Source organism: Maniola jurtina, chromosome 10, assembly GCF_905333055.1.
Source record: "Maniola jurtina chromosome 10, ilManJurt1.1, whole genome shotgun sequence".
Lineage (NCBI taxonomy): Eukaryota > Metazoa > Arthropoda > Insecta > Lepidoptera > Nymphalidae > Maniola > Maniola jurtina.
In genome coordinates, this window is record NC_060038.1 from 6349379 (window position 1) to 6364596 (window position 15218).

The 15218-nt window shown below is 35.5% G+C and overlaps 1 protein-coding gene across 6 annotated transcripts in view; it reads right to left on the reverse strand.

Moving 5' to 3' along the window:
* LOC123869034 (protein held out wings) overlaps window positions 1-15218 on the reverse strand; it is an 83503-nt gene that overhangs the window by 11560 nt on the left and 56725 nt on the right. For 5 of the 6 annotated variants that reach the window (XR_006796807.1, XM_045911762.1, XM_045911761.1 and 2 more), the window contains exons 3-5: window positions 2688-2804; window positions 2101-2241; window positions 417-522 (exon numbers count right to left, since the gene is read on the reverse strand). Coding sequence is in view for 5 of the 6 variants with exons in the window: in XM_045911762.1 (XP_045767718.1) it covers window positions 417-522; window positions 2101-2241; window positions 2688-2804 (364 nt within the window). In the remaining variant the exon portion in view is untranslated. Of the gene's footprint in view, window positions 1-401; window positions 523-2100; window positions 2242-2687; window positions 2805-15218 lie in introns of all 6 variants that reach the window. The other variant, XM_045911764.1, reaches the window with a different exon arrangement.

Below are 15218 nucleotides of genomic sequence, written 5' to 3' on the forward strand. Positions count from 1 at the left end.
GATAAACCCATTTGTTAGTTACTTTACAGACCAATAAGGTTTTAGAACATCGAGGTTGGGGCTTACGTCAGCCGCCATCTTGGAAAACGAGCTTTTGCGAGTAACTTTAAATGGCTGGTGCTATAAAGAAAATTCAAAATTCCGTTTTTTATACTATTAATCTTAGCTCAATCCATACAAATATTATGTATAAATCTGTCTGTCACGTTTTCCTGGCAAATCCGTTTAACAGATTTCGACGTTTGGTTCAGAGATCGCTTGCATGCGGGATAAGGACATAGGCTATATACATTCTATCCCGGAAAATTAAAGAGTTCCTACTGAAATAATAATACTTTACTTAATAATACTATGTGAGTATCTTAAAGTAAGTTAGTGACAAAACATAAAAGGGACCATACTTATTAGGCACTGACCGTTGACGGGCACGACGGCTTTCGTGGTAGAATCCCGGTATGTGCCGTTTATGATGGCCAGTTCCATGAGCTGGCGTTTCTTTAATTCATCTTCACCGTCCGCTTGCTGAAAACATATGACATACTTTATAGAAACTTTTATTAATTTTCACTGAAGTCCTAAAGGACCTAAGCATGCCGGATAAAACATCGGGTGGGTCTTGAAACCTTCACCTATCTTGCGGACATTTTGTATGAAATGTTTTAAAAACGAACCCAACGTACCCACGTTTTACTCTGACGCCAGAGCATCCTCAGGAGATGAAACTTTACTTGGTAATTGTCGATTAAGTAAAGTATAGGTAGTACTTAGGTACATTGCCTGAAGATGCTTCGTGGCGGAGTGAAACGTACGTTAAGTATGTTTTAGAAGATTTTTGTGGTTTTGTGTGGTGGTGGCTCATCTTGCTTGCTTAGTGACTTGCTTTTCTTGCAAGTTTAGCATTGTGAGGGCACTGCGCGTTGTACTATATCGATTTTCCAGTTTTAGCGGATTATTATAGCAAAATTTTGTTCCTTGTGTATCATGGACTTCCGCAAAGCAATGCCCGCTTCTATCCAATGTTGGTCATGACCTATTTCTTTTAATAAACGGCAAGTGCGATTTGAAATACTTAACGGTTTTAGGAGAGAGAAAATAGCTAGATAATATTTTTAAAGCTTACACGAGCGAACTTGGAGAAATGGGAACGTTGGCTCGGATAACAAAGTTTTTTAGATGTCTAGTAAAAAAAGATTCGGTCGTAGACGTAATTTATTAGAAACTCCAAGACTATTTCTATTATAATAATATATGTAATAAAAAAAGTAGCTATACCCAACTATTTCATCGTTGAAACGAGTAAGAAATGAAGTAAACAATGTAAATAATTTGGTGACATAATTTAAGATCATTTGAAAATTGTTTATGGATGGTGTGACCTAGTTGCGTAAGCGCATAATATCACTCGAGTGGTTCTGGTTTGCTGGTTGTTGCATGGAATAACCAAAGTAGCTGTCATAACTCAACGAATTGCGACGCTGAAGTGCCAATGGCTAAGGGCACAAAGTTCAAAAAACTGATAGTCTTTGGGGTCCGAAGATGTTGGAATGGCAAGCTCGCACCGGAAAGTTCAGCATTGGCAGATTCACCATTAGATGAACAGGCGGCATCATACAAGTAGCTTATAGATTCAAGCATCGCAAGATCGTGGCGTGTGAAACTCCCTACAAGATACTATACTCAGCAGTGGAGATCTGTCTGTTGATGACGACAATGACGGCTATGGTTCTGATATATTGACCCAAGTTAGTAACTGGACGGGTAACTAATTTTGGAAGTCCGAATCAGACCTTTTGCCTTTACTCCTTGCGATCCTGGTTATTATCACAGACCTTATTACATCTTTTGAATCCGATTGATGATAAGTGTGATCTCAAACCTGGATTACTCGTCATTTTTAGTCGATCACAGAAGTCACTTCACTAAAACTTGTAGCCCTATCAAATAAATTACTTAGAGTAATAAACAGATCAAATCTTAGTAGATAAAAGTTATGTAATGGTGATTATACTTTGAGTTTACTTAAAACTAACGTTACGGGATTATCAAACGCACCCTGATCTAAGATTATGGCTACACATTCAGCAATATGGAAAAACTTACAGGAATTAGAAGGCGTTTGACTTCTTCAACGGCTCTGGCCAACTTTATCTTCGCCCGATTCTCCGTGTCTTCGACTGTGAGCAGGACGTGTAAGTCGTCAGCCAGATGCTCCCAATTTGGCTTCCCCCTGTTCGCATCCTCCTGGAATACGCCCAAGCAGTAAATCATTGGACACGTAATATATAGAAGACATTTATCCCGATTTATATGAACGAAATAATTCCGTTAGAAAAAGGAACACCAGTGCCAAGAATGCATAGTACTTCAAAAACGCTCGTAAACATGAATAAAGACGAAATATAACAGGATTTAGGATGACTAAAACAACTAGATATTTTAAGTTCAAAACAAGTAGCGCAAAATTAATTTGAAATACTGACACGTTAAATCCTCTAAAAGGATCTTAGAAGCTTCATGGAATTCACTTGACGCATGGTTCTAAGGAATCTCTTAGTAAAAAGTATTGTATAAATAAACCTGACTTGCATTCCGATTGATGCTGCGTGAAATATAATAAAAAAGAGATTAATATTGTAAAGATAGGTAGTTTTATTGTAGAGGCATTCAAGATTTCGATAAAAAATTACCTTTTTCTTATCCCTCATAGATCCTTTGCCCCTGACCATAATTTTGCATCCAGTTTCTTGTTCTAACTGTTTTGCCGTCATACCTCTGGGTCCAAGAATCCTTCCCACAAAGTTGAACTGTAATAGAAGAAAGAAAAATATAAATATCTGAACACATTTAACAATTGTTAGTCAATAAGTGTTCGAGAAAAGTCAACGCATACCGGAAAACGCACAAACATTGATTACCTACAAAACGCTGCCTTGTATTTGAACATTAACTGCGTAACAGTTGGTTTAACTACCGGCGTTAATGCAGAAATCTAGCTTCGAGCAAGCACGTATACTCGGGAACAGTACGAACACAGTACATAAGACCACAACCTCGTTCTCCAGCATCAAAGCCGTGGTCAGTTCGACGTATACGAACCGTGAACGGCTATCATTCTCCCGTCTACAAAGTAAGAAATGGAACAACTGGAATAGAGCCAAGGAACACATAATATCATAGTTGTTTTTCCATACGACTCGCGTTCGTAATTTCTGATGAACCTCGAAATGCTTAGGAGTAAATGGTGGATAAAATTAAGCCTAAAGTTTGGTCACACGTGTCACATTGGATTGTTTAGCGTGACAGCGCGTAAATTGTTTGAATATGTTATTGCTTTTAGTTAATATACTATGTTGCTGTAACTAATAACTAAGTTTTTATTGCAGCAACTATTTGAGTGCAGCATACAAAGAATTTTTCAAATGTAGACATAAAATACGAAAACACCGAATATCTAAGTTTTGATGTAGTAGGTACAACATACACTTACTTATTGGCTATTCGAACTATTTGCCAATTCAAACATTACTACTCAATTACGTCACAACACTTAAGGGAGTAAAATAAAGGATAATATTTGAATGTATCCACCAATTAAAATACTGTTAAAATAAAATAAAAAAACTATAGTAACCAATTAGGAAGGAATATTTCGCAAGACTGATTTTTATAAATATGTAGGTATGTACTAGTAGTGACTACTTAGTTTCATTCTGTGAATTTTTTTCATGTTAACCGTTTTTATAGAAAACTGTACAGCTAGAATAACATGAAATAAGTCCATGTCTTTATTTGATGGTTATGAGATTATAGCGAAATCGTTACGAAACTTCTCTTTCATGTTTGATTTTATACGCCCTATAAATATTTCGGCTTACTCTGTATTATTTGAAATTTAATATTTGCTTGTTCGTTTAAAATCAACTAACATTTTCATTTCTTATAGTTATTTAATAATAATAATTAGCAACTACTCACGGCTTCGCTCCCGTGACTAAGAAAAATCCGGCCCTATTCCTTGTCTACGTAATTGAGAGAACCTCTGAGCAAAATTTCAGCTTTCTAGGTGCGCAAGAGTTTCGGCTGGGCATCACCGATGTGTATTTCATACATCACCATCATCATCATGATCAACCTATGCCGGCTCAATGAGCACGAGTTTCTTCTCAGAATGAAAAGGGTTAGGCCATAGTCTACCACGCTGACCATGTGCAGATTGGCGGATTCGCACACCTTTGAGAACATAATGGAAAACTCTTAGGCATGCAGGTTTCCTGACGATGTTTTCCTTCACCGTTGAAGTGGCATTCAATTGCTCAAAATGCAAATAACTTCGAAAAGTGAGATGCGTGCCCGGAATCGAACCCCCGACCTCCTGAATAGGACGCCGATACCACTAAACTATCACCGCTTGGTATTTAATACATTTCTTTCTAAATAAAAAAATATGTTATTTAAGCTAGGTACTTTATCTACGTAACACCTAGGTAGCTCAGCGTCACTTAAAATATTTGGCAAAGACCTCAAGGTATAAATTAGGAATTCGCACGGAAGATTGTAAACTTCAAAACGTCTGTCGCCTGTCAATAACAAAAGCGACTTTATTTTACCCAAGTGCAAATAAAGCTGAGGTGAACGAGACGCCGCCGCAGCAGCCATGTTGAAAAAGCGTCGCTGTCGCACTACTTGGCCACGCGCCCACATGTGTTTTCTCACAACCAGTTGATATTTTCATGACAAAAGTGATTACTGTATTTTAGAAAACACGGATCATAATTTACAACGGTATTTAACTACGCCCAAGCGAACATATAAATAAAAACCGGCCAAGTGCGAACGGAACCCTCGCGCACCGAGGGTTCCGTACTCGGTTATTTTTCCGACATTTTACACGATAAATCAACAACTATTATGCATAAAAAATAAATAAAATCTGTTTTATAATGTACAGGTAAAGTCCTTTCATATGATACCCCACTAGATATGAATACGAACGATTGCACAAACGCCCTAACGCAAAATGATAATAACGTAAGAGAGATTCAAAATTGTTATTAGTCTTGATACCATGACTCGTATTATATTCACGTAATTAGTATTGATGTAAATGTATTGATTAATGTGAATGGAAATGAAAATGAAATAAATATTATTAAAGACTACTAATAAGAGGGTAGGGTATAAGAGGGTGCCATCTTAATAATAAATATTATTAAGATGGCACAACTTCGTAAACGTGGATTAATCGCGTGGGAACTTTTTGATATTCCGGGACAGAAATTAAGTAGCCTATGTCCGTCCCAAGATGCTATTTCTGTTCTGAATTTCGTCAAAATCTGTTAAACGGATGGGCTGTGAAAAGCCAGCAATACAGACAGACTGAGAGATACACTTTCGCAGTTAAGTATAATATTGAATATGAATAGTATGGATAAATACACTGCAATACAAGAAAGATTAAGAGGTTCTGAATAGACGACTGATATAAATCGTGGCAAAGGGGTCGCCACGGTCATAGCTGATTGCCCAGTACCAATTAACACGGTGGTCGCAACAGAATGTAGGTTAGGCATTCTAAATGCTTCCCAGTTGATCATAACTCAATTTGAATTAGTGTTACAGCTGGTACAAGATAATATATCCGTTGTGCCTCAACTCCCAAGAGTTAAGACTAGTTGCGCGGAAGCACTTCCTAAAAATTTATACCTACGCCAAGGATATTCAACCGGGCAATCTAAAATTCATGCTCCATTTCCATATGTTTATTCAAGCAACGGACGTCTGTTGATTCTAAAATAACATTTCGATTATTTTGATTTTACACGCTATCGACGATGCAGTACTTATGCTTTAAAAATGATTTTCTTGAAACAAACTTAGATGTATAAATTGATAAGTAGGCTGCAACAGAAAGACCATTCATTCTATTACAAAATCAAACTGTTTTAACAGTCTTTTATTTTTTATTTATATCGATCCGATATAGAAATAATTTGATTTATAAATGTACATAAGTAATCATTTCTACATTGGAAACGCCCAAGCCGTCGGCGCATCTAATCGATAAACATCAATTGCATTTCAGCCTGAGCCAGTATTACAAGCTGCGTGGACTATTTACATCTTACAGTTAAATTCGACTACGGAAATTAGACACTTTGAAGCAAACTACTTTCCTTTACAGGATGCATTTTACTAGCTACTGTGTAAAAACATAAGACTATTTTATTAAGCCCTGACCCAAAAAGAGGGGTGTTATAAGTTTGACGTGTGTATCTGTGTATCTATCTGTGGCATCGTAGCTCCTAAACTAATGAACCGATTTTAATTTAGTTTTTTTGTTTGAAAGGTGGCTTGATCGAGTGTTCTTAGCTATAATCCAGGAAAATCGGTTCAGCCGTTTGAAAGTTATCAGCTCTTTTCTAGTTATTGTAACCTTCACTTGTCGGGGGTGTTATGAATTTTTAATCTACACTTGTTGTCTCTGCTAATATAAACTTAGATTTCATTAGCAAGACTCGTTGAATTATTTGATATTTCATCTTAAATCTGAACGCGGTTCATTGTATCATCAACGATGTGATTGTTTAAAGATACCTACCCTTTAAAAGCGCTTGTGTTTTTTCAGCTATTCCCGACTTCATAAAAACATGTGCGATGCACTTACTCAGACTGTTTTGATTTCTCAGATTGGATCTTCTGCAAAGTTATACTCATGGATATATGCATAAAACGTTTTGAAAAGAAAACATCTCCGGATTTATAAGCAGATTTATTGGGCGTTATAATTTTACCTACCGCAGTTTCAAGCATTAATATGAGCTCATGATCCAGGTTAGGTTTATCCATATAAATAATGTAAGTATCTAAATAATTTTTAACTATTGACACTACTGATCGTGTTGATTAGATAGAAGGTACCTACTTACTTATTACCTAAATGCAAGTGTATTAACCATCTATATTGCAATATGATGGGTTAATTTCTTAGCAGGTAATGGCCCCACAATCTGTCACGCTAATATTTCGCACATGATCAGGATTCTGGTAACTACTGCATTGTAATAAGGTGTACTTTCCCAGAAGCGTATAAAGAGTAGTTTTGTTGTGGAGGAATGTACAGATTGGTCACGACGTGCCTTACCGATATGTGCCGTGGGCGATAGTGCCATTTAAAGTTAAGCTAGGAGTATATACATGGAAGTCTTATGTCATAATTAATTCAACTTAGCCGTCACATAATATGCATGTTTACAAATCATGCGATTTAGATGGCTTTCCAGTTTCCATGTATCTATTTTATTAATTGTAATTTAAGATAATATTTCATTCAGTGTAACCTTTAGTAGCTAGAAACTTTGACAGAAATATGGAAATTCGAATTGGTTAAGTGTTTAATGTACCTTCAGTTTAAAGCAAGCTTTGACTTATGAAATATGTATATTGTGCTACCTACTACATACTGTTTAATGTTTATGCGCAAATAAAGCGTACCTACTACTCCATATCAGCATTATTTACGCATTAAACATAGGTGCGCCTGCAAACCTTTATTTTAATTTATTTATATAATCGTAAGTAGATACATGCCCTTATGTAGGAACACATGAACTACATATTATTACATATGTCCAAATTGGTCCACACTAAGAATAGGAAAGTCAATGACCTTTACTTGTCAACTGTCACTTGAAAATTATGTAACGAAAACACACTATACATATAATAAGGAAGTATAAATGTTTTTGTCTACATTATTTAATTAAGTCTTAGTAGATCAATAGAATAGAATAGTTGTACAAGATCAATTGAAAACAACAAATATACCTAGTTATTCCTACACATTTCGTTTAGGCACATCATATTTTGTGTTAAAAACTCATTATAATATTATTATGAAGTTTACTAGCTAGCATTTAACGAAAGTTATCTACTTCAGGCACCTTCAGACCTATTAATTATACTAACTCGGTTTTGAGTAATGGGTTAACAAGCTTTGTATTTTGTATCAGTCACGAAATTTTAGTTAATGGTTCTAAAATGACACGAGTCACGAAACGAATCGTTAAAGACAATTGAAAGCACAAAGCAAGTATGAAAGTCTTATTAAGAGGATCATTGTCAACGATCCCCCGTCGATTTCCTACGTATGATATTATTGTTCTCATCTCTATCTGCCCTGGTTCGTGTATTCTCGGTTCCTAGATCGGTGCATTTGTGATAACCAATTCTAATTGCTGTGATTGGCTGAATTTACCATGTTCTTGCTGCGACAGTGAGTTTGAGCCACTAGCGGAACAATGTTAGCCGGTCAGAAATGATTGCAATTAGTCAACCTGTATGACGTCCGTGTTCTGTTTTTGATTACAAAAAAGAAAAAATTGTTGTTGCAATCATCAATTTTAGCAAATAGTGAAAGAGAGTCGACCAATCAGAGGTCACAACTAACGTCACACTTTCTGTGAAACTATGGCAGTAGGCTTACCGAGTAATGAAAACAATTTTTCATTCTGTAATGTCATGTGGCAAGTAGGGTTGCCACCTGCCTCTTTTTGATTTACAGGCTACCACCATCAAAAATACGGGGTTTAGATTTGAAGAAATTTAAAAATTTGAAGTATTTGAAGAAATAGGCGGTGGTTCTCTCTGAAATGCATGGAAAGCCTATTTAGATATTTCAGTTTATTTGTAAGTTTTGTATTTTTTCTCTGTATGTTGCCGTGTCTTGATTGGTGAACTGTGTTTGCAATGTGATTTTAAATAAAAGATTTATTTATTTAAATAGCTTTTAAAAACTCTAGTTTTGTAAAGCAAAATGTTATACATTTCGTGCATACAATCTTTGCATTTTAACTTAAATTTACATTTAACTTGTAATTCCACCTTCACAGTATCAATACTATGGCCGTAGCCAGGAATCGATTTCGGGAGAGGTTTTATCAGGGCCGGAACTGAATCCTGTCATGAGGAAAATAACATTCGCTCAACTTTATGGGCTAATTACCTGGTTAGTGGAATTTCGCCTTTCAATTTGACAGTGAGATAAAATACAACAATAAAAAAGCGCGAGCGCAGTGAGCGTAAGTGTTTTTGGTTCAATTACAGAAAGAATTAAAGTGAAAGGGAAACGAGTTTAGCCATAGCAAGATTTTATTTTTAAAGCTCCCTATCCATACTAATATTACAAATACGACAGTATATCTATTTGCCTATCTATTTGTTACCCTTTCACGGCCCATCTTCTTTACCAAAATTTTGGTACTTACTATTCAGAGGTAACTTGCATCCCAGACATAAACTTTTTAGCCCGGAAAATCCCCCACGGAATTTTTAAAACTCTAAATTCATGCAAACGAAATTGCGGGGCTTACACCAAGTAATACAAATTCAAAGCGCGAGTGAAGTGAGCGCGAAATGTTTGATATATTTCCAAAAAAAAATTGGTAAGCAAATGCAAGAAATAGTGTAAGTATTATTTTAGGCTTAGGTTTTTGACGGCTTCCCAGGCGCAGTCGCCATTTCTAAATTTCTGGTCTGGTGGGAGGCTTCGGTCATGGCTAGTTATATGGTTAGTATGGCCCTAACGGCCAAGAAATTAGACTGCATCATCACTTACCACTAGAAAAGATTAAAGTCACGGGCTAACTTGTATAAAAAAAGGCTAACATCCTCAAACCAAGCCCCGCCGCCTTGGCTACGACCATGATCAATATCGAGTGGGTTTCGGCTACGCATTGCCGCAAAAGGAAAATATTCTTTCTACTGGACATAACGTCAGTGTTCGGTTTCGCCAGCCAAGTGCGAGTCAGACTCACGCACCGAGGGTTCCGATTCGGGTATTTTTTTCGACATTTTACACGAGAAATCAAAAACTGTTATGCATTAAAAAAAATATGCATAAAAATAAATAAAAATCTGTTTTAGAATGAACAGGTAAAGCCCTTTCATATGATAACCCACTTGATATATGTAGTTATCTTACTTTGAAAATTGAAAATACTAATATTTGTTCATGAACACATGACAGACGGATAGAAGGACAGATGGACAGACGGACAGACGGAAAGACAGACAGACTGATAGACAACGAAGTGATCCTATAAGAGTTCTTTTTGCTTTTGAGTTACGGAACCCTAAAAATATTTAGTTTTATTTGCCCCGTATTTTATTTTCATAATTACCGGTTTCTCTATCCTGACATACGGGGTAACCAGTAAAATACGGGGCCTCTGGCAACCCTATTCGGAAAACACTGTCACATTCAAGTTAATGTCAAATATTTTGTTTTCAATTACAGAAAGCTGCATCAATCATTATTACAATATTTTCTTTGTTGTGATTGGCTGAATTTTTGAGTTTCAGCCAATAAACAGACTGTTTGCCAATTAAACGTCATAACAATATAAATGCCAGAAAGTTTAACCAAATAAAACAAACTTAATGAGAACCTAGTGAGAATGCAAACGGCACACAATTTATAATACATATTATGTTAGTCGTATATAATAGATATTATAGTAGTCGTTCACTTTGGTAATAGTCAGATTGTCATCAGTAAAATTGATATTGGTCGATGTATCGTAAATTATTGTTTCGGTGACAAATATTTTTATTATCTATTTATCTTTGAACAGAATGGAATAGAATGAAATGGAATGGAATACAATGATAAATTTTTATTCCTGTAAACTTTTAGGTAAACTTCAAAGTGTTTTTGGATGGTCAGAAAAATTTACCACTGGTTCGGAATGCCGTTCCTACGTTTTCTAGGGTTTCGTACCTCAAAATGAAAAACGGAACTCTTATAGGATCACTTTGTTGTCTATCTCTCTGTCTGTCGTGTGTGTCAAGAAAACCTCTAGGGTACTTCCCGTTGACTCAAAACCATGAAATTTGGCAGGTAACCTAACTGCGTAATTTTGGGTAGTTTTTTTAATCGATAAAGAAAGTTTGCGACATTGTTCAATAAAAAATTTGGATTCCAACTCCTCAATCCTGATGTTGCAGGGGACCTGACTACTAAAGCTAATGGGATTTAAAAAGTGTCGATTATTAATTGATATTGAAGGTATCTATACCAAGTAAACACTTTGCCGTTGACCTCAACCCTGATGCTGTAAGAAATTGCATTCCTAAATCCTGGTGATCCCTCGGGATTTGAAAAGGATAATCCGTTTAAATATTCTTACGTGATACAGAAACAAGTTGCATCCCGGGGACGGGCTATTACGGAGAGGCAACTTTTGTTCTGGGAAATGAAAGGATCGGGATTTTTAAAAACCTAAATCCACGCGAGCGAAGCTGCGGGCATTAGCTAGTTGTAAATATATTTAGAAGCTACTATAAGATAATAGATAAGGTACTTATTTCCTTATATTTTTATTGTATGGCAGCGCGCGGTTTTAAATTATAAATTGCACGTCCTGTCCTTTTCTGTAATACATTTTTTTCTCAATATCTACCGCTTTATCTCATAGCAAGAGTCCGTAAGACATAATACAGTGAAAATAGGCAAAATATACAATTTTTGCAGTTTCCACGTCAGTACCTGTCGAATTTTTTCTAACAGTGTAAGCAGCAGAGCTGAGTATACCATCAAGTGTTGATATGTGGGTGTTCCATAGAAGCTTTGCATCTAACATTATACCGAGAAACACGGGGTTCTCCTTTATTTTCAACATATGATTATTTATCAATGAATTTATGTCATTTAAGGTCCTGGTATTGGGCAGTGTGAATTCAACACACTTAGATTTCTTTGCATTTGGAAGTAAATTGTTAGCAATAAATCAGAGAGTGACCTGTGATATGGCATTACATATAGTATACATTGTCAAAAATTATAATATTAAAGCTGTGCGTATTGCGTGAGGAATAGGTTGCAAGAGAGTTGCAACTTGCAGGGTTTGATGCATACGCTATTGCCAGCAAACATGAGACATATTTTTATCTACAGGCAACGTCTGAGTAGGTAACGCATACGTCTAACGCAAGTTGAAATGTATTTAGTTAGACCTATCGACAAGTTTGGAGTCGGGTGCAGTCTAAATGTGGCCCGTGTGTTTAGACTGTCCGTTTCTGTCAGTTTCACGTGTCGTCCCCCGCACTTCACCACCCCGCTTGCACAAATCGAGACAGCACGAAATTTTCAAGATTTCTGGGTGTAATTTCTGGTTTTCGTAGTTCCCACATAATTATAACAATATAAAATATATAACGATAATTTTTTTACTACATAATATTCATTAAATTTTCTAGGTCTGTGGTTTTTCCAAATTTCATTAAATTGCTTCGTTGTCTAGAAAAACGAGCACAAAGTTGGGCCTTTTTTTAAAGAAAAATACAAATCTTTGAGCCCCTGTAATTTTAAAACTACATATTTTTAGAAAAATCTAAAACACCACAGACACAGATATTAGTTTCTAGACTATGTCTGCAAAATTTCATGGACTTTGGTTGCTTAATATTCAAATGAAATGGGAACTACGATTGTATGGAGTAAGTGACGGAGAGAGCTCTGTTAAACTATTTAGAGATTGCGGGGCGATTTACTCATAAAAATTCATGTTATTTTTAACTATTCTGGATGTACCTAATTAATTTGAAAGAAAATACGAGAATGAAAATGAAAGAATATTTATTAGGAATTTATAAACTGGTTTTTTGTCTAGTTATATAATATTTACGTTAATACCTAGACATCGACAACATTGCCAGAGGATGAAGAAACGTAATTTTACGTAATTTTTTGGAAACTTGAAAAACGTCAATAATAAATTAAAAAAATTAGTAACAAAATAACGCTTGTATTTTTTCCGATAGTTTTCATATTGGCTGTTGATGACGATCTTGGTACTTTCAGATTTTTGAGTTAATCTATTGTTGTTGTTGTATCTGGAACAATAGATATCTAGCCAACCGACTGAAGATCACAGTAACTACCTTTTTTTTCTCGTGGCTGCGTCAATAGAAAAGAGACGAGAGATGCTGTCGTAGCGACAAAAAAAAAACGAAAATAGGTTTCAAGATAAAACTTTTTACACAGTGCACAGTAGAACAGAAACAAGTCTGACGGATTGTACGCCTTCGACTTTTTTTTGGTTTTGGCACAAATATTGTTCATTCACACGTTGCGGATGCTTTGGACGCAATGTGCTATGTCCGGCTTCCAAATTTACTAACCTAATTACTGGTTTGGCTAAGAGACAAACGTTGGAGGATGAAAAAGTGTATTAATATTGACGGGTAATAATGAAATTTTATGTCGCCTCTATTTATAAAATGCAAAATCTGTTTTGACAGACAGCTGGCTGGAAGCTTGTGATTTAGTAGCTACTAGCTACACAGTTAATGTGGTGATATTTATTACTGGATAGAATACTATAGGAGGTTCTGGATAGAACGTAAGTGATACGAAAATGAATAGGTACCTAATAATATGAGAGAAGAGGCACTGACATCATCTGCCTTTTTCTTCACGACTATTCAAGACCTAATCTCAATTAAGTACAAGATAAAAATACACAAACACAACCTAAAATGCAGTGTTTATTGGACACAGAAGACAAGAGATGTTCAAAAATATGTGCATATTGGCTGATGATATGAAAGAAGAGCTGACTGTAGGCTAGTGTTTAATTTGGAAGCGACGGGCCTGCCTGCGAAATTCAAATTTAATTTGGTTTTTCGCAATTTGTAAACTATACGACAACGTAGGCTTAACGTATTTTAATTGCGACAATGGCAGTATCATCTTTACAGGTTTATATAAAAATCTTTACTTGAAAGGGTCGAGTTTAAGAAATTAATTCTAGTATCGACTAATTTATGAGAATAGTCGATACTAGAAATAATTTCTTAAACTGGACCTTTACTGTCCAGTAAGGATGATACTGCCATTGTCGCAATTAAAATGCCATAAGCCTACGTTGTCGTATTAGTTTACAAATTGCGAAAAACCAAATTTTTGAATTTCGCGGGCAGGCCCGTCTCATGTCCCTTAACCTCATTCGAAAAGGGCGATGAAATGTACAATTTTAACGTAGGTACCTAATGTTAAAATAACCACATACTTAGAAATAAATTAACTATGTCGTTTAAATATAAAACCTTGGCTTTTCAGTTAAAAGTTATTGTTATCTTTTATTTGTGAAAGGTGAAGTGTCCTACAGACTTATGGGGTTTTAATTTCCCAGAAGCAGTTATATTGTTACATTACATGTTACAAAATATTATTCGTCTATACATTAATCGCTACATGGTTTGAACACAACAATTACTAATAAGTCTGTTACACAGTTTCGTATGGAAGTGTTAAAGTCGTAAAGAGAGAATTCCTTGACGGTGGTTTTATATCTTGTGTAGCATATAATTATCCAACTATTAAATACTATCTTAGCAACTAAAGTAGATATGTAGTTGTCTCTAAATACGGCACTCCTTCCTACTTCTCGGCAATTTGCTACAAGCTCGTCGTTGATCAACTTAAGTGAAGCAGTCAAATAATCGTCGAAAATTATCAAATCGATTTGCAATAGAACTGATATATTGTTATAGTAATTTGGTTAGATTGATCATAGATTTGGTTATTAAAACCAATTTTATGATGATGATGTTACTGCAAGGTGATCAAAAATAATCTCTTGTTAAATGTGTCAGCTGATATAACTGTTAGCAGTTAATTTGAATTCCATTAGAAATAGGATTTTAATGTTGCATAGTTACAGCAACTCTACACACACAGATACAGTCCACACTATATATACATCGCGCTAACGATATTTTAAGGCTTAATTGAATATCACTAAACGGGATTCACAAACTTTTTAGAGAAATTAAGACATCTGAGCAATACAGATTAAATAACTAACTCAAATATAAGTACGAATACAAGAAATAAATGATTAGAAAACGTCTACCCTGCCATTTTGAATTTCAAGAAAAAATAGCCAGTATCGCACATACAGTATTACATTCAAATCTGTTCAGGCATTTAGAAGTAATGGTGGAATAAAGAAACTCACACACATAACCTCTGAAACATCACACTTCTTTTTCGAAATACTTAGATATGAAAGTAGTCAAATTGCTAATCAGACAAGGTAATAAAGTAAAGTGCAGAATGATACATGACCTCAGATGCACGGTCATGAGTTTGATCTTTATTGACCCGCCAGTTGACACAGATATTTACTATAGAGACTAGAACACATCCTTACACA